This window comes from Gopherus flavomarginatus, chromosome 15 (genome assembly GCF_025201925.1).
Source record: "Gopherus flavomarginatus isolate rGopFla2 chromosome 15, rGopFla2.mat.asm, whole genome shotgun sequence".
Lineage (NCBI taxonomy): Eukaryota > Metazoa > Chordata > Testudines > Testudinidae > Gopherus > Gopherus flavomarginatus.
In genome coordinates this window covers 16292943-16313408 of record NC_066631.1, presented here as the reverse complement: position 1 = coordinate 16313408, position 20466 = coordinate 16292943, and the positions used below count along the sequence as shown (strand labels likewise).

The 20466-nt window shown below is 40.6% G+C and overlaps 1 protein-coding gene across 3 annotated transcripts in view; it reads right to left on the bottom strand.

Annotated features, from left to right (window-relative positions):
* The window catches only part of LOC127034861 (septin-2), a 63826-nt gene that overhangs the window by 17370 nt on the left and 25990 nt on the right, over positions 1–20466 (bottom strand). For all 3 annotated transcript variants that reach the window (XM_050924178.1, XM_050924180.1, XM_050924179.1), the window contains exons 8-11: positions 15452–15553; positions 14532–14677; positions 11960–12043; positions 10047–10104 (exon numbers count right to left, since the gene is read on the bottom strand). In XM_050924178.1, the coding sequence (XP_050780135.1) occupies positions 10047–10104; positions 11960–12043; positions 14532–14677; positions 15452–15553 (390 nt within the window). The remainder of the gene's footprint in view (positions 1–10046; positions 10105–11959; positions 12044–14531; positions 14678–15451; positions 15554–20466) is intronic.

Genomic DNA, 20466 nt, shown 5'->3' with positions numbered 1-20466 from the left:
ATTTTAACAAAAGGCTACAGAACAGACATTATGAGCCTGATTTTCAAAAATGTGCATACAATTACAACTGTACTCATAAACCTGCAATCTGAACTCACAAATGGACAGTTGCACATTTCCAAATGCAGTCATGAAAACTTCACATACAAATGGGGCACACAATTTGTGCTCTTGTAATTTTGGAAAAAAAAAGTCAGGCCTTCTACAATTTTCATGTAAGTTGTACATAGATTTATTGTAAATTTGAAGCCACATAGTGCTTATAATTAGAGCAGTCGTCTTATTTGCTGCTATGGTAGGCAGAACACCAATGTTCCATTAAACAATGGCAACAATTATAATGCCCTGTTGCCAGATACTATTTTCCTTTAAGAACACTAGTCTGAGAATATGGGTTTAATTTATTTTGTGAGAAAGAAAAGAAAGTTGTGTTCTAACCATCTCTCCCTCCCCAAAAAGTAGTTATGCTTTTGTTCTTTACTGATTACTTTGTAGGAATGTTATAGTTACAAAATTAAGGGATAATGTAAAAAAAAATGTTGCATTGGTTATTAATCATATTTTAGTTTAAAATAACGTAATGCAGTCTGAAAAAAATGAAACTAACACATTTCTAGCATGAATACAAAAGCAAAACATTACTGAGAACTGTTATTTTACACGAATGAGTGAATCAAACGTGGGAGGTTCTATAAATACCCATTTGAGCCTCAGTATTCGGGGTTGAGCAATAATTGATTCTCTTTGTCTACACAAGGCAGGTAACCAGATCAGAAAAGAGCTACAATTCCAGAGATACATATTACTTTATTTTGTCTAACCTTAGATAGGGGCAGGGGAATAAGGAAAGAAATTGAAGGAATATAACTGATGTAACCCGAGAAAAGGAGTTTTCCATCTGAACCGTACAGGGTTAAAGCAGATTTGTATGTGAAATAAGTAGCATCAGTAGCCGTTGTTTTTTTTTTGGCGGGGGGAACGTGTAATACATAATGTCTATTATTATGTACCTGTGTGCTACAGAACCTGAATGACAATTAAAAATTGTGATGAGCCTAATGGATATGAGAGAAGTAGCCACAATAAAAAAATAAAAACCCAAAGAGTTGGTAGAAAAGGGAAGACAAAATGCTTAAAGATTAATTGAACCAAACTACACTCTTCCCCCAACCCAAGGCCTCAAAACAAAGCCTTTGAAGACACACTCTCAATATTACTACATAAGTCTCACAAAGAGATGATTCCTTCTCATTCACCCCATACTCTTGCCAGCACGAGTAAGGCAGTATAACAATGGTGAGAGATTTGGCATGCCAAGGCTCAGCACAGAAAAGGAGTTTTGTTTTTTAAAGTTCTTCCAAAGATTTAAAGTCACTTAACCTCTTTTGTCTCAATTTCCCTAAGAGAAGGATTTTCCTCACATATGTTCATAAAGTGTTTTGAGATCTAGAGATTAAGCACAGTATTGCATTTTCTAGATATGAGGTACTACACCACATACTATATAGATCAGGGGTGGCCAACCTGAGCCTGAGAAGGAGCCAGAATTTACCCATGTACCTTGCCAAAGAGCCACAGTAATACGTCAGCAGCTCCTCATTAGCTCCCCAAGCCAGCGCCCGGCAGCCCCACTGATCAGCATCTCCCTCTCCCTCCCTGCATCTCCCTGGGGGGGGGGCGCGAGGAGTGAGGGCACTGCAGGCTCAGGGGAAGGGGTAGGATGGGGTGGAGTTGGGGCAGGGCCTGTGGCAGAGCCAGGGGTTGAGCAGTGAGCACCCCCGGCACATTGGAAAGTTGGCGCCTGTAGCTCCAGCCCCGGAGTCGGTGCCTATACAAGGAGCCGCATATTAACTTCTGAAGAGCCGCATGTGGCTCCAGAGTCACAGGTTGGTCACCCCTGATATAGATGCACAGATTAACTAATGGCAAGATTGCAAAGCCATGTTAGTGTTATTTAACAATAGGAGTTTCCTTGGCATGCAATGCCCATTAAATTAACCATATAGTTGTGCTTCCTACACCAGTTAGTATAGTATGAAGCTACTGAAGATAAGTGCACAATTTCCTTTTGCTGAAACAAACTGGCCAAAAACAAAAATAAGGGTAAGACCCCACCAAATGCAGCCAGTGCAACCATATTTAGAAAGCACAGCTCTCCTCTTCTTGGAGAGCTGCTTCCTGGTCTGCAGACTAACTTCCTTTTCTGAGACTGTGGTATAAAAGATTCCTCCTAGCTGAAAAAAGTTCCAGACTAGCCAAAATGACAAGTATCTGATGTACTATAGCACCTTCTGCATGAAGAACACGCAACAGTGGCTCTCAAACTTTTTTAATGGTGCCCCCTTTCACATAGGAACCCTCCGAGTGCAACTCCCCTTATACATTAAAAACACTTTTTTATATATTTAACACCTGCTGGAGGCAAAGCGGGATTTGGGGTGGAGGTTGACAGCTCAACCCCCCATGTAATAACCTCGTGACCCCGAGGGGTCCCAATCCTCAGTTTGAGAACCCCTGATATACAATATTTTAATGGGGCACCAATGGATATCGAGACCTGAAATCTGGCAGTGTAAATACTCACTGAAAAGAAATCTAATAGCAGAACTACACTGGGGGAATGAGGGGGGAGAAAGAGTTGTGGAAGGACAGGAGCAAGGGTATTAGTATGTGGGGAACAGACAGCTTGGTTAATAGAACAGAACGATAGCAACATATGAGAAAAACTTGTGTATGTTAATTATTGCTTGAAACGCTGTTAAATATTATACTCCTGATGAAGAGTTACTTATATATCTATATATATATATATAGATATTTTTCAGTATGAAAATACAGCTCAAGCAGACTTTTCTGTTAACTAAAACAGAATCAGATTTATATATACTGATCGCTTTCCAAAATCCGATAATGATCCCAAGTTACCAACTATTCATACCATTCCTCATATCTAGGATAGCTGCATTAGGGGAAACAAGATTGCAGAGATGTAGCAAATAGTTTTTTCCAGGCATAATGTTTTGTGTTTTTTTTAAATGATTGAGTATATAAAGGCAGTTTTTATGTTAGCTCATAATGGACAGGAGATTACATTTAACACACCATTTCAGGCAGGTTGCAGTCACTGGTTAGGGTGATGTCCATTTGCACCACTGTCTGAAAGCTGACAAGATCATTTCAATCCATTAATTTAGCAATGACAGCACACAAGATTCAGAGAGAATGAGCTGACCTATATTAAACACAAATAAGTGGTGCTCAGTCTCTTACGCCATTTATCTTTATGAGTGAGGAGAGAATGAAAGAACCACTCCTAAATGTTAACAGTTTTAAGTGGATTTACTTTCCCTCTCCTCGCAAGAATGCAAAGAAATGAGCAATCAGTGTATTGTGTACACAACACACACTTGTCTTCCTGTTGCTTCAAGGTGAAAGCACTCAAGACACCACAGTTCAAGCTTCGTATCTAGTCTGTTGCTCCCCGTCTTGGCATGAAGTGCGAGCATCATGGAGGCAGCATACTCTGATCTCATTTGACTCTGCAGCAAATCTCTTGCTGATGCAGAAGCAGCATTGACATGCTATGCAGGGAGCACACATTCACCCCCAACAGACAAACAGATGCTGTAACACCAAACCTCAAAGAGGAGAGGCAAATCAAGGGCAAAAAAAGGTAAAAAGATGAACATGTTTGGAAATCCTCTAGAAACACAATTCCTGACAATGCCCATTAAGCAGAAGTCAAAGGACCAAACTTAGCCTTAGTGTAAACTCAATCTACTTTACTGGAGACAGAGTTCCTGACACTAGGGCTGAATTTAGCTCAAAGTGTCACATTATTCTTGATGGCAGTGCAACAATAACATGGAGAGGAATCAGACATTTCACATCAGAGTTAGGAGAGTATAGACATTGATACAACTTTGTATTACATGGTTGATTATTCCCATTACTGCATGTTTTGGCTAGAACACAAAACCCACACACTGCAGACTCCTGCTTGAGTAATGCTTAGGCAATGGCCCCACAGATGGAAGAGAAAAAGGAATGGGAAGAACTCAGCAATTGTTCACTTGCCAGTAAGACAGTTCATTTTTCAAACAAATAGTCAGGTCCCTCTTAACAATAAAATTCAGATGACAAGGGGGCTGTAGGAAGAAAATAATATGAAGAAATAGAACTTAAGGCTGTGGACCTTCAGCAACTTCAAGATGTTCCCACGATATTCGCAGTGTTTGTTAAAAATACCTTCAATACCAAAGAGTGCAACTAATCCTGTTAAGTAAGGCCAAGAAAAATATGCTCCAGTCAAATGATTATATTGCAAAAAAGGATTTCCATCAAGAGAAATGTTTTGCTTTATGGGACTCTCTGGCATTATAAATACTACATTTATAAAATAAGACAAGTCACTGTGTTCACAGCCACTGCACTTTATGGGCAGCAAGATGGACCTATGACTGAAGGCTACACACATATGTTAAACTGGTTTCAACAAGTAACTTTTTTAAAGGCAAAATATATTGTTCAAAGATCACGTCAACATCATCATTCTATTCTCCACAGGACTGGCACTGCTAATCAGGTTTTTTTTCCCTGATGGTTTTCTTTTCATTCTGTTCTCCAAGGATAAAATCTATTTCACTCCACAGAGGAAAGTGTAAGACTGAATTTAGTACTACATCCTCTTACCATTGCAGCAGGACTATAGATTACCAAAGAAAAGGGTATCACACTTTAAGGATACTTTTATCTATGCTCTTTAGACCTTCATCAACTGTCATGTCAGCCTTTTCATGCAAACATTAAATACTTCACAAAATACTTGCATCTTATTGAATATATAAATATTGTAAAATGAATTTACATAGCGTTATCAGGCAACTGGGATGTCTGTCAGAATGGGGCCAAGCAAATGGAGAGGACTGCCACTCTGTGGTGTATTTCTCACACTATAACCCTATTAACTGATGACACACTGAGAGATCAAGGAACAGAGATAAATCAGAAAGCTAGGCGAGGCCAGTAGGGGAAAACAAAGAAGAACTAATCCAATTGTGAGTGTTAGGTATTACAGGGTATTCAATTTATTGCAGGCCAGCATGACTTAGAATAAATAATTTATATTACCATACCATCTTTCAAGGATCTCAAAAGCTGTTGAAAAAATATGTCTGTTATTTGACAGCTGGGAAAACTAAGGTAGAGAAAAGCAAAGTGAACTGCCTACAGTCTTATGATGAGCTAGTTGCAGAATTAGGGATCCATGCCCACTGATGCCTCAATGAACACGGCCTAAGTGTCATTTTCAAAAGTGCCTCAGGTATTTCTGCAAAAGCAGCAAAGAATCCTGTGGCACCTTATAGACTAACAGACGTTTTGGAGCATGAGCTTTCGTGGGTGAATACCCACTGAAAGTTTTACCCTTTATGCTTCTCATTGTCATTAACAAGGGAAGCATTTCAGAATGTGACATAACAGGGTAAGTTGTTCCAAGTAGTTTCCACCACATTTTTACTGAAAAGCTACTGGGACTGTTAATAGCAAAAAGTCACAACAAATAATTTGTACTATAATATATTTACAGAAAGGAGAGCAAACACCATTACTTTCTTCTCTCCACTCCCTTCCCTCATAAAACCAGGTCATTTACACTTGAAGACTGACAGAAAAAACTTAGCTACAATATATAATATATGGAGTTATACCTATCTCAGAACTGGAAGGGACACTGAAAGGTCATTGAGTCCAGCCCCCTGCCCTCGCTAGCAGGACCAAGTACTGATTTTGCCCCAGCTCCTTAGGTGGCCCTCTCAAGGATTGAACTCACAACCCTGGGTTTAGCAGGCCGATGCTCAAACCACTGAGCTATCCCCCTCCCTGCAGAAAAGCAAAATTAAATCGGTACTTGTCAAAAATGGTCTTGTAATTTGGCTGAAGAATCTATGTTAGAGATTAATGAGTCCGATTAATGAGGAACACGTCTTTCGATATAATAAAGGATCGTTATTTAGCAGAAATCATCCCTTGATGATGATGATCCTGGCATATCCCCAAACCTTAATTCCCTCTGGGGTTATGTAAACCTTGCAGAACTGTAAATAGAACTTCAAGCACAGTTACTGATCGGAATGCAAAACAGAAGGGGAAATGGCTGTTTGTTTTCTCAGCAACGGCCAAGGAATGTAAGCCTATTTCCTCTGCACCTCTTTCCCTGCACAGTCCTCCCCAACCTGAACCTCAGGCTGCCTTGGTGATGAAGAGATTTCATACCAGCTTATCTACAGAAGACTCAGCAAAGCCTCTTGATCTTTTAAAGCAGTGGTTTTCAAATTTTTTTTCTGGCAACCCAGTAGAAGAAAATTGGTGATGTCCGCGCCCAGCGGAGCTGGGGATGAGGGGGTTGGGGTGTGAGAGGGCTGGGGCAGAGGGCTGAGGTCTGGGAGTGAGGGCTCTGGGGGTGGGGAGCAGGGGTGAGGGGTTTGGGGTACAGGACGGGGCTCCAGGTTTGTGGAGGCTCAGGGCTCTGGGATGGGGCCAGGGATGAGGCTTTGAGGTGCAGGAAGGGGCTCTGGGTTGGGGGGCTCAGGGCTGGGGATCTGGGGCACAGGGTTACCTCAGAGGGCTCCCAGTCAGTGGCACATGCTTCCTACCTGTCCTGACACTGCAAAGCACGCTGCACCCCGGAAGTGGCGAGCAAGCAGGTCCGGCTCCTAGGTAGAGGCGCAGAAGCACCTCCACGTGGCTCTCACCCAAGGACAGTGCCCAGCTGCCATTGGCCGGTTTCCAGCCAATGGGAGTGTGGAGCCGGTGCTCTGGGCGGGGGCAGCACACGGAGCCCCATGGCACCCCCACCTAAGAGCCAGACCTGCTGTTGGCTGCTTCCAAGGCACAGCGCAGTGTCAGAACAGGTAGAGACTAGCCTGCCTCAGCCGGACAGCACCGCCGACGGGACTTCTACCAGCCCAGTCAGTGGTGCTGACCAGAGCCGCCGCAACCCAGTGCCTTACATTTCAAGATCCAGTACCGAGTCACGACTCACAGTTTGAAAACCACTGTTTTAAGGGACAGCAGACAGTAAAAGTGTAAATCTATTTATTTATTTTTCAAATTTCAGCCTAATCCTTCGCAATCTTAACAGTAGTTATGTAGAGGTTTTAGTCCCATTGAGAAGTTTTAGAGATTGTCCTCCAAGAACTTCAAAGTCTTCATCATCTCTTTGGCCACATACATACATGCAAACAAGCAGAAATACTAGTCACTTAATCTCTCTCTAAATCTAAATCTCTAAATGTAAGAGGAAAAACACTGTCAAAAAATGTTCTTGATACTTTCAAAGCAATCACCATGTTAGCCTATTGTTCCTTAATCAGTAAACAGGATGCAGTTCATTTACATACATTGTTCTTGGGGAAATTTCACCATCACCAATGCAGCTCCACCAGTGAGAGTGCTAGCACTGAGAGAACACAGGTTTATAATGATGTTTTTACCATCATACTGAAACATCATTGTGGAAAAAACACTGGAGTCCCATCTTCAGCAGTGTTCCCATTACCACCACCATTACTGGTAGTGGAACCATGGGAGATTTCCCCAAAAAGGAAGTTTTTAAGCAGCCAGAGAAGACAGTAAGACAGGTAACAAGATTCAGTCTTAACAGGCATGCTACAAAGAAATATGGAAACATGGAGACTGAAATATTAGCATTTCATGGACTTCTGCCTGGATGTAGAAGTCCTGAGACTGCCTCTAGATGCAGAAATATGCATCCAAGCATGTATAGGGTTGCTATCTTTAAGCTGGCCTGAAACTAGTCTCTATTACAGGGGTGGGCAAACTATGGCCCGTGGGCCACATCCAGCCCACGGGACCGTCCTGCCTGGACCCCGAACTCCTGGCCTGGGAGTCTTGCCCCTGGCCCCTCCCCTGCTGTTCCCCCTTGCCCACAGCCTCAGCTCACTCGCTCCGCCACCAGCGCAATGCTCTGGGTGACAGGACTGTGAGCTCCTGGGGCAGCACAGCTGCAGAGCCCGGCCTGACCCGGTGCTCTGTACTGTGTGGTGACAGCAGCAGCAGTGTGGCCCAGCTCCAGCTGGGAAGCACGGCTGTAGCACTGCCAGCCACTGGTGCTCCAGGCAGCCAGGTAAGGGGGCAGGGAGCATTGGTTAGAGGGCAGGGGAGTTTGGGGTGGTAGTCAGGTGCAGGGGGAGCAGGGGGTTGAATGGGGGCAGGAGTTCTGGGGGGGAGCAGTCAGGAGGGAGGAGGGGTTGGATGGGGCAGTCAGGGGCAGGGGTTCTGGGGGCAGTTGGGACAGAGAGCAGTGGTGTGTGGATGGGGCAGAGGTCCCAGGGGGGCGTCAGGAATGAGAGGAAGGGTTGGATGGGGGCAGTGAGGGTCTGGGGGCAGTCAGGGGACAGGGAGCAGGGGTGTGTGGATGGGGCAGGAGTCCCTGGGGATTGGTCCTGCTTTGAGCAGGGGGTTGGACTAGATGACCTCCTGAGGTCCCTTCCAACCCTGAGATTCTATGATTCCCAGAGGGGCCGCCAGGGAACAGGGTGGGTTGGATGTGGTAGGAGTCCTGGGGCGGGGGAGGCAGATAGTAGGTGGGGGCCGGGCCACAACCCCCTCCTCTAAAAGGCCTGCCATACAATTTCCAAAACCTGATGCATCCCTCAGGCCAAAAAGTTTGCCCGCCCCTGCTCTGTTAGCTCTGCCCCTTTTAATCATGGCTTTCTTCCATTCGCACACTGTGACCTGGGGCCAAACTGCACTGAGTAAATGGGAGCTGCTCTCTGAAAGATTGATAGTAAAACATCTTCATGCCCCAATGATATGAGAAATTATATGGCTGTAGTACTTGAACTTAAATACTGCACCAACAATCTGTGGTGTCAAGAGTTCTGATTCAATTCTACATCTATATGCTGGACATTTTAAGACCGAAATAAACATCATTCCACACCAAAACAAAAATTACTGATTCATCACTCTCATTCTCTGAAGTGACTGGAAAAAAAGAAAACAAACAAAAATATAGTTGCATAGGTGATTTTTTTTTTAGGTCAAGCTTAAGAAGAGTAAAAATGGAAGACATAAAAGTAAGCGATCAGACACCAAACTGTAGGAGTATGGAAACGGATTGTAGGTACAAAGGGTGCATTTATTTTAAATATGTTTGTACAGACCACATACCCTGGGATAACATACATCTCATTTGGAATAGCTTGTGAACTATCTATCTGGAGGTCTTATTTTATGGAAACAAAGAGAGCTATCACAAGTAAATGAGTCTGAGGGTATGTCTACACTACTCACCGGATTGGCGGGCAGTGATCGATCCAGCAGGGATCAATTTATTGCGTATAGTCTAAACATGATATATTGACCTCCGAGCACTCTCCCATCGATTCCTGTACTCCACCGCCCCAAGAGGCGCAGGCAGAGTCAACGGGGCAGCGGCAGCAGTTGACTCACTGAGGTGAAGACACCACGGTAAGTTGATCTATGTACGTCAACTTCAGCTACACATAGCTGAAGTTGCATAACTGAGAGTGATTCCCCACCCCCAAGTGTAGACCAGGCCTGAGTGTTTAACCAAAAAGGAGGGATCATATTTTAAGAAAATAAACACTTCAGTTGAAAATGCAAGATATGCGCCTGGAAGCAAGGAACTGTGCATACAGCGCACACAATATACAAGTAAATGTGCAAAATGCAATTAATTTGCATGTACAATTTAGGTCCCCACATTCTTCAAAACTAAATCCTTAAATTTTTTTGCCCATGACCATTAGGTGACCTGAAGTGCAGAAATCAGGAGAGAAAACTATTTTGTAGCCAGTCTAAATATTCTCTTTCACTTCATTTTAGTTTTACTGCATACTGGAAGTTCTACACAAATACTAATTTTTCCTACAGTAGGAAAGAAGAGATTCATTGTGAGATCTCTGCTGATATATGGTACAGAAATGGATACGCGTATCATTTAATTACAGGTTTTGTAATGAATCAAAACAGAGACATTTATTACAAAGTATCCTTACCTCAGCCTCTTTCTGCTGGAGGATCCTATCCTTGTCTACAACTTCTTCTTCAACAGGCCTACCAAACACAAACACACATTGTACAGGGCAGGCATGGAAAAGGAAAATATAAGACAGACAGGGAAGAGAAAAATTATACATAGTCTCTGAGAATGGATTCAAGGTTCATAGTTTGGGCCATACAGAGAGAACAAGATTGACTGCATGCTTTCTTACAAGGGAGTGGATGAGGAAGACTTGTTGCTTTAAGAAACTATACTAAGCAATTAGCTCCTTCAAATTTCTTCCCAACTAAAGTTCCTCGCTCTCATCTTCTCTTTCTCCTACTATTTCATACAAGATCTTTCCTGCACTCTCATGCCTTATTATTTTATTTACTGCAATTGCGACATTTTCTTTGCCATCCCTCCATGGTACCACTGCAGTAACAAAACACAGCTATGAAATAGATACAATGATGTCTATTTTCTTTCTTTTTGAAAACAAATGTTTGAGTAATTAAATAAGCATTTCAAAGTAAAGCAGGGAGAGGAATAGGTTGTCTGTCATGAGGAAGATGCAACACCAAGAGATATGTTTCTCACACTTGAAAGAAACAAAGTTTATGAAGGGAACAAAAAATTATGAAGAAGAAAGAAAGAAAGTGATATCAAATGGGTTTAATTATAGAATAGTAATGAAATACCTTAAACTGAAATAAGGAAATGTGGAAAGGAAGTCTATTCAAGCTAAGCATGTCTATCTAGCTGTAGATCCAATTATTACTGAATAAGGCAAAGTAAAACAGAAAGCTTAAAGAAAATATTGTGACAAAGTTCCTCCTCTACCTTGGTGGGTCCTGCGCTTATTGGCAGATTTGCTCACCTCAGTGATCTTCCCCACAGACTGGGTCAACTCCTCCTGTGTCTGATCAGGAGTTGGGAGGTTTGGGGGGAACCCGGGCCCGCCCTCTACTCCGGGTTCCAGCCCAGGGCCCTGTGGATTGCAGTTGTCTATAGTGCCTCTTGTAACAGCTGCATGACAGCTACACCTCCCTGGGCTACTTCCCCATGGCCTCCTCCAAACACCTTCTTTATCCCCACCACAGGATCTTCCTCCTGGTGTCTGATAACGCCTGTACTCCTTAGTCCTCCAGCAGCACACCCTCTCACTCTCAGCTCCTTGTGCCTCTTGCTCCCAGCTCCTCACACACACTTCCTCTCCTCTGGCTCCCCCTCCTTCACTGGAGTGAGCTCCTTTTTAAACCCAGGTGCCCTGATTAGCCTGCCTTGATTGGCTGCAGGTGTTCTAATCAGCTTGTCTGTCTGAATTGGTTCTAGCAGGTTCCTGATTACTCTAGTGCAGCCCCTGCTCTGGTCACTCAGGGGACAGAAAACTACTCAGCCAGTGACCAGTATATTTGCCCTCTACCTGACTCCTGTACCCCATTGGCCTGGGTCTGTCACAATATATTCCACGAAACCCTTGGCCAGTGTGTCAGTCTTGCACTTAAAAACATCATCCATCCTGAGCATCACAGGCTGAGTCTCCGTTTAATACCCCAGTTCCTTAATCTTATTATTTTTGTAAAGACTATTAAAGGGGGGAAAAACTCCACCATATTTACTATCCACTGCTCCTCTATGCATTTTTAGGTTAAAATGAGGGGAGGAGGAAGGAGAAAGGGTATGCAAACAGGACCAACCAAGCCATTAATTCGTAGCTGTGGTATTTACCTAGCTACCATTCTTTATTAACTGATCCCTGTTAAAGTTATTTCCAGAAATCCTTTAATGGTGCATTTCAGTGCTGCACCTCAGAGAAGAAATGGTGAGCTAATGGGAGAAGATGGCAGGGAAAGAGAATATGTCCAATGGCACAAGTGACAAATGACATTATCAACTGAAGAAAAGCCCAGCGGAGCTCATACTCACTTGCCAGTGCGTTTTAATCTCTCTGATCGGAAGTTCTCATAGTGCAAATCTTGGGTCACTTCCTGTAGGTCCTGCATGTGTGTTCTGGAACAAGTAAAGGATTAATATTTTACATTTTCTGCCAAAGCGTTAGTCACCCTCTTCAATGCACAGTTTCTATTATAAAAAAATCACTATATTTATTTGGGACTAAATCCTAGATAGAAACAAACGCCATGCCCTCCACCCCCAGAGTTAACTGGAATATTAATACTTTTTTTTTTTAAATAGTGCTTACGATTCTCTCTTCCTGAAGATTACCTTCAAAAACAAGTAAAATTCTGCTGTCCATCACTGTCCACTACTTCAGAGGAGTTGTTTGCAGTAATCTCCAAATTGTAGTAAACCTAGCCTTTGCATTATCTTTAGTATTCAAGAGATATTTTAGAAACTATGTCCTAAAATTCAGTTTATAACTTCAGACTAGGAAGAGCACCTTAGCTTTTCAATATCCAAGAACTTTCAACCCTCATAAGAACATACATCAAAGATGACCACCAGAGGGTGATCTCTGACTAGCAGAGGCTCTACTTCAGGAGTAGGCAACCTATGGCACGCGTGCTGAAGACAGCACGCAAGCTGATTTTCAGTGGCACTCACACTTTCCGGATCCTGGCCACCGGTCCAGGGGGCTCTGCATTTTAAATTTAACTTTAAACAAAGGTTTTTAAAATGTTTAAGAAGCTTATTTACTTTACATACAACAATAGTTTAGTTATATATTATAGACTTATAGAAAGAGACCTTCTAAAAACGTTACAATGTATTACTGGCACACCAAACCTTAAATTAGAGTGAATAAATGAAGACTCGGCACACCATTTCTGAAAGGTTGCCAACTCTTGCTCTACTTATTATGCCAAAAATCTGCACTGAAACTGAATTTCCAGTAACAGAAAGTTACCATAATAACCTTTCCTTTAAAAAAGTTACACAGCTAAATTATACACATAAGGCATATTCATAAATCAGGTTTATTGTATTTAAGTGGCACTTCCTAGATTGTCAGGGCGTAAAAATTAGTCTGACCTATCTTTAGTGTATTTTAAAAACACAAATCAATGAGAAAAATTTAGTCTTTCTGCTGCAAAACTCTACTTAAAAGAAACCCTCAAACTTACAAGTTACTCTCTGACCCATCAGTGCATGAGAGTTATAAAAAGACAGAGCGGTACCAGTGAACACTATACAATGTGAATCACAGCAAAAAAGGGTGGATTTTTTGAGGATGTGTAAGTAAACTGAGCACAGCAGTACAGATCAGTGAACTGGAAGAAAGGAGAGAATGATTCTCCATGAGTACAATCCTAAGTAAGTGCTACCAAACAAAACAGATTTTGTAACAGGTTAATTTTAAAGCACACTGCCATCATTCGTCACAAAGTTGTAACTGCATAATTGTCAGTCTAATGTAAGTCAAACTGTACACTACTCTTTCACAGAAGGCAACAAACACTTAAAAGCTTTCTGACCAAATTTCGCACTGAATGCAAGGGAAGAACAACACTGGCTTTAGATATGTCTAGTGCAGGTGACGTGCAAGCGCCCCCTTATATGCAGCTATGCCAAGGCAACTTAATCTATACTTTCAATAGCCCAGCGCTATTCCATTACTGGAACTCCACTGAGCAGAGACTGCTAGTTATGTCCAATATGAATTTGGATTGACTGTAGCCCCGTAAGTGTCTGCTACAATATGATCAAATAAGAGTCTCTTATGTCAAGAGTCTTTATGAAAAAGCATTTGGGGACATATAATTCATGGAGTGAGGTGAGGGGGTAGTTATACTATTATTATGCTATCTGAATTAAACAGATGCAACAATTCCTTTATAAAACAACAACATTAATAATGATAAATCCAAACACACTGCCATGGGCTATGGATTAGTATTTGCAATTTGTACTGATATAAAGCCTGGAGGCCCTTAAGCCTCAATCCCACTAGCTCTTCTGCACAGGTGGACACTTGCATACACAAGAAGCTATGTGCAGGACGGCGGTCTACGTCTGCTACAAGAATCTTTAGGTATTATAAAGATGCCAATGAACATCTTAAAACATCTTTAAACTACACCACATGGAAAGAAGCAAAAAAGTGAAACGTCAGTCTAAGTAGACAAACTCCATGGTATACTATAAGCCTTCTTGACCTGTGACAAATTTTCTTTATGCTCCAAATTTTACTAGTAGCTTAATTAGGCCCAAGCAAGGATGCTACAGATAACTGATCAACTCTTAAAGTTATACAAACAGCATTTTTTTAAAAAACCATCACAGGTAAGTAAGCAGCAAAGAAGTCTATCACACATACTTACTTGTAATAACAACATAGTTAAATGTATAGGCTGCATTTTTGTACATCATTTTTCCTTGCTATGGGCAAATGTGTCCAAAAATAGAGAAAGCAAAAGTAATATGGCAAGAAAGAAATGAGGTCTGTGTACATAAATAAAAAAAAAAAATCAATCAAGGGCACCTCCTGATTCAACAGACACGTAATGTCAAAGATTAAACACATGCCTTTACTTACACCAGCATTGTGCGCAATTTAAGAAAGTCATTATGCTCTGGATTCTCAACCTCAACCACTCCCCAAGGGTAAAGACGACCTCGGATTTTTTTTCCTTTCACCTCAATAAGTTGGTTGGACCCAATAACAGCAAAGGGAATGCTAGCCTAGACGAGACAACGGAGCAAAAGCAACATAAGTTCTAGAGAAGCATAGAAATATGTTTCAGTATTGAAGTGAAATGGCAAAAAAATGTGTTACCAAACCAATGTGACTAAAACGTTAGCATCAGAGAACAGAACATTGCCTAATTAATAACTGTAACCTTGTTGTGAACCATTTTGTCCTCACATCTGTATAAAAGAAAATTATTTACAGGTTGTTGTTTTTTTTGTTTTCAGTTAGAACACTTATTGTTTTAGGAGCTTTTTGTTTTGTTGAAGCACCGTTCACGTGTGGCCTGTCATCTGACATAACTGGCCCATGGAAATTTGCCAATTACAGTTAAAAACAGGAAGAGAGAGTTAGGATGATGGATAACAGATAGCTAGAGACATTCATAGTTTAAGGCACACTGTAAAGTGTTTATGCAATGATACCTGTAGCACAGACAGGAGTGGCTGGAATAAATTAAGATCTTCATTACTAGTGGACACCTGCTTACATTTTAAAAAGTCAAAATCTAGCACAACTGGACTTCAGAGAATCAAAGGGAGTACTTGCAAGGTCGAGACTGAAGTGTTTTACTAGAGCTGCATGGAAGCAGTTCATGTAATATTTGGTTCTAAGGAGGACTATCACTCAGTGCTATGAGGATAAAGTCACAAATTTTCAACAAATACATTATAACTGGACATAATATCTGAAAGAATCCTATAGCTTTATAAAAACTAGTTAAAATAAAATTCTCATTCTTTTCAAATATCAGGTGAAGAACTCACCTTCAGAACCCTGGTCTGTTCTTTGAACTCCTCATCTTCATCAGAGTCTGCATCAGGCAACTGGTAAATTCTAATGCCATGCTCAGCAATCTCATCCAGAACCTGAACCATTTTTTTTTGCGGGGGGGGGGGAGCGCACAAGTTGGAAAGAGAAAGATAACAATCAAGTTTCTTTCTGGCTAGAGATCCATTATAGGTTTTAAGTAGATATATTTGATATACAGGTCTGCCATCCAATTCTCTTATCCCCAAAATACGAAATTCAGAGTATGTTCCCTACTCTTAAATAGCTTGACCAAGCAACAAAGTAAGTCATTAAAACAATTTACATTTGGTCTTTGGTTTTGTATACTTGCCCACCTGACAATTTCCTGAAACTGTTTTAGCTTCATTGAGAGTCTGCTTCTACCTTAAAACTTCCATTGTGATACAGTGCTGTTGTAGCCCTGATCCCAGGATATTAGAGAGACAAAGGGAGTGAGGTAATATCCTCACCCACCTGGTCTCTACCTTGAAACTGTATTTTCACATTTTATCTCCTGTCACTAAATGGAGGCTACCTGGACTTTCAGTCCACAAATAGCTTAGGAAGGATGGCACAAAATAGATAAGTGTCCATTTAGAGAGCTGGAGGTCTGAGGTATAGGAAATGAACAATAGGGGAATAATTGCACAAGGCTGGAGGAAATCCATATTAGGCTTTGTAGGACTTTCTCACACCAATTTCATTTTAACCTGACAAAATTACATCGCCATACTTGAAAGCACTGAAGGGCTTTGTTAATTAATCTAGGTTCTCTTTTTGAGCAGGGTAGGAAACACACACTGATGCAGAGTGTCGGAAATAAAACTGAAAGCGTTTCTGAAATTAACTTTCACTTAATTTTAAAAAGCCATGGACTACAAAATTACAAATGGTTAAATATGAATGACAGCTCTGCCACCTATGTCCCCATTACTCAAGGAGATGTAGATTTGGGACATCAAAGTGCATGGTAAAATATTCTCAAGCTCATTTTACTGTATGTTTATATCATGCTGGCACCCAAATAAAACAATTCAGCTTAAATGTAAACAAGCTGATTCAAATAGCTTCTAAATTCAGTAGTTTATATATGAGGATAGTTCACTGAATTCAAAGTTTTAATTAAAAAAAAAATCCTGCTTTTACCAGGCCTTTAATCAATGGATTTGAACTTAATTTCACAGAATTCAGTTTATTAACATACTAAAGTTGGAACACTTCCTTACTATGGATATTAACAAAAAATAGCACTATGTTCTTGAACGCATCTTTACAGAGATTAAAAGAGGCATGGTACCTGCCCCAGAGAGTTTACAATCAAAATAAACATGGGTCTTAAAGACCAACAAAGAACAGGGGCATTGAAGAGACAGCAAGGAGTTAAAAATAATATTAGCTATAGCGCAAGCAAATCATTAACATAGATGGAATTTATACATACTGCCCTCCCTCCGTCTGGGAAGCAGGAGCAGACAACACACAAGTAACCATCAATGGTAAAAAGCAAGGACCAGTAGTGGATTTTGAGGAGATATTCATTACTTACAGCTTCAAAAAATAGCAAGCACAGATCATAGTGTGCATCCATTATGCATTTTATATGCTATGTATTCAAAAATGGAACAAATGCTAAATTAAAGTTTTATATCACCTAATCTGTAACTGTAGTTAAGTCCATGTCCCACTTCGAGGATTTTGAATTACTTTCCTTCTCTATTTTAACAGCAAAAGATATCCACACACAATTCTCCTTATTGTAACTAACGTCTGGGATTAAGAAACACTAATCTGTACTTCTGCATACATACTTTTCCTAATGAAATCACTGCAGGGGTAAGCAGCTAGCTTAACTCTAGACCTCTGGCAGTTTCAAAAGGTGATACTATTTAATTTTCCCTTAAAAAAACAGAGGAGAACCCTTCCATTGTGATCCTCTAAACTATACAAAAAGGCCTGAAATGAAAATTTCCTCCTTCTACAACACTGAGGAGATTCTGTTCACATAAAAGAAAGTGTGGCTGTTCTTCGCACCACTGAAAAGAACATTAAGCTCTTTGGTGGAAAGTCAACATTCCATCTTCAAAGTTATCTTGGATGCTCTAGACAACCCAAGAACTGTAACTGTAGAAACTACCTAACTGGTATTCCAGTGGCTGCATCTACACTAGCAAGTTAGTGTCTGTTTAAAATAGTGCAACTGCAATGGTTAAAGCCTAGAGCAGACTTTGTCAAGAAAGCAAGTTTCCACAACACAGTGGTAAAGACACTGAAGTCCTGTCCATGTAAATGCTTACACTTTAATTAGCACTGATGTAACTGCACCAGTGTTGAAACAGGTACTAAATTAGCTAGTACAGATGCAGCTACTGAGTCCACAAGAGATCTTGCTTTGGAGCCTGCATCAATATCATTTGTTCCTATGAGTTTCTGTCAAAGTGGCACCCAGCAAATCTGTTATAGGAAACACTCTCCCATTCTACAGCTTCTATCACCCAAGTTTGATGACTTTTAAGCTATTTGTTAATCCAAGGTGGGAGCTGGGGGAACATGTACAAGAGTTACCCTTGTATATGTACCACCAATATTCCTAGGATCTTTTCTTCCTGTACAGAGCGTAAGCCATCATTTTCAATGTAAAACATAATGAACCTGAAGCTACAGCACCTCTGCAGCACCTACATGGGGGTCCCCGTATTCGCAACCTTCTAAACTTTTAGAAAAAAATTCCAAATAAGCTATATGCCACATTTTAACAACAGAATCTGAATATCTAAACGGTTATGTCTTGGGTTTCAAATTTGGAAGTAATGTTAGTTTAGAAAAACTGAAGTACAGCTTTCAATTATTTTATTTATTTTTTATTAGAAAGGGGGATTTTAAGTAAATTTCATTTTAAGAATCAAAACTAGCTCGAGTCCACAACAGAGCAACTAGTTAAGAAGAAAAACATTTTGATAGAGGAAACATTAGCCTCATTTCAACTGAAGACAAAATACATAATAGCAAGGGATACTAGCTTGGAGCCATATAAATCTAGAGGTTAGTACTGTTTTGCAGAATGCAATTTACTGGCGTTTACAGTGTCACCTAATGATGAGACATGCACAGCTGTTATAAGTGAAACAGAATTGCAGTTTGTTGCTTCCACGTAGATGCATGGAAAAAGAAAGCACAGTGAGCCTGACGGAGATTTTAGAGATAAAAATGCAGCTGAAACAATAAAGGGAAAGCCAACAACAAGGGGTGCTAGAATATATTACAGCTGTTAAACCTAGTGCTTTCCTGGGAGGAAAAAGAATTGCAATAAAAACAAACTGTATTTTATGGTTTCAACAATGAAACAGCATTTTGCATCTTAAAATCTCAGTTTTATTGGCCTCAGTGGGTTCTGTGTTCCTACAGATTAGCATTCCCATGGGAAATTAAAAAAGTCAAAATACTAGTTCCCATCTGATGAAGTCATTCTTTTGAGCAGGTTTCCTTAGAGGCTTTGCATGGCACAGCTTGTGAAACCGCCTTGCAGTTCTTCCCACTCAAGAGTTTCTTTAAAAAAATAATAAAAAAAAAAGAATAAAAAATAAAAAAACCCACACAACTTTGAATTCCAGCAAGACAAAACAGGAATTACTCCAAGCTGGGTTTCCTTCACAAGCATTACAACTGATCTTTTTGCTTAGTTCAAAGAATCAAAACAAAAACACTACCTTAGATTAATCGCCAAATGGCAGAGACATCTAAAACAATATCAAAGCCATTCCAGCAAAGGCAAATTTTGATTCTTATTCCTGATAAGAGATTTTGTAACCGAGATGCTTTTAGTTAGAACAATATACAGTAGCTAGACTTTCAAAGCTTTGGAACCAGATAACACATTTTACTTAGTTAAACCATTTGTACTGGCCTCCGCCAGTAGACCAAAAACAATTAAAAGTTGTTTATCTTCTTCTTAATCACACCATAACTGGAAACCGTTTAGGTGCCACTTTTTTTTTTCTTTTTCTTTTTTATGGTGAGGCAACACATTGCTGTAATAACAACAATGCCCTTCAATATAAATCAAGGGTGGTTTATAAGATTAATTTATGAAAACTATGTTATGCTATAAACTGGGTAGGTTGAATTAAATTTGGATTGATGTGAAAGAAATATGATCAAGTGAGGTTTCATTAATTTACAGCCATTCATTATAGGAAGCTGTGCTAGGATTTGCCTCTATTTGCCAGTATTGCAATAAAACATATATTTAACGCTAAACCTCAATCTAATGTCACGTAGGGGTTATGCTGAAAGCCATGCAATCCAATTTAAGGGAGATCAGGAAACAGGTTTGCTTGCTGTCTGTATTTCACTGCAATTGCTGCTGGTTATACCCTCTCTGCCATTACCTCATAATGAATGCCACATCACATGCATGCTATCTGATGCCCAACACCAAAGGAAGGTCACCAAACAGTAGGGGAAAGGAGTGCTATAAAGAGAGGATGTTCAATCCAGGATAGTGACAGCAATGACTGAACGACAGCCCCAGCAACTACTGAAACCGGGTTGGCATACATCCAGTTATATTTAAAAAGACTAGAGTTGTTGCTTTTGGAGAAAGGGTATGCACGCAGAACCTCTGCTTTTATGTCAGTTTAAATTTCAGTTGAAATATAAATGGGAGCAAAATAATCATTTTAGCATTGAATCTACTTTGTCATGTCAAGGAATACTTTAACATTACACACCCAAATTTTAACTCCTTAAGCACTCAACCTGCTGCCAAATGCAGAACTGGAAACTAACTCAGGTGACAATGCCTGAAAACTGGATCCACGGAGCTCATCTAATGGCCCAGAGTAAACTTGCTGAAAGATCATATCTAGTTTATATAAAAAAGTAGCTCCCAAAAGAACACGCCACCACTAGTGTGCACAAGCAGGGCTAACACTGGTGTAAGTCGTACAACCAGACATGTCTTAGAGGGTTGGTTTGTTTTTTCCTACAGAAT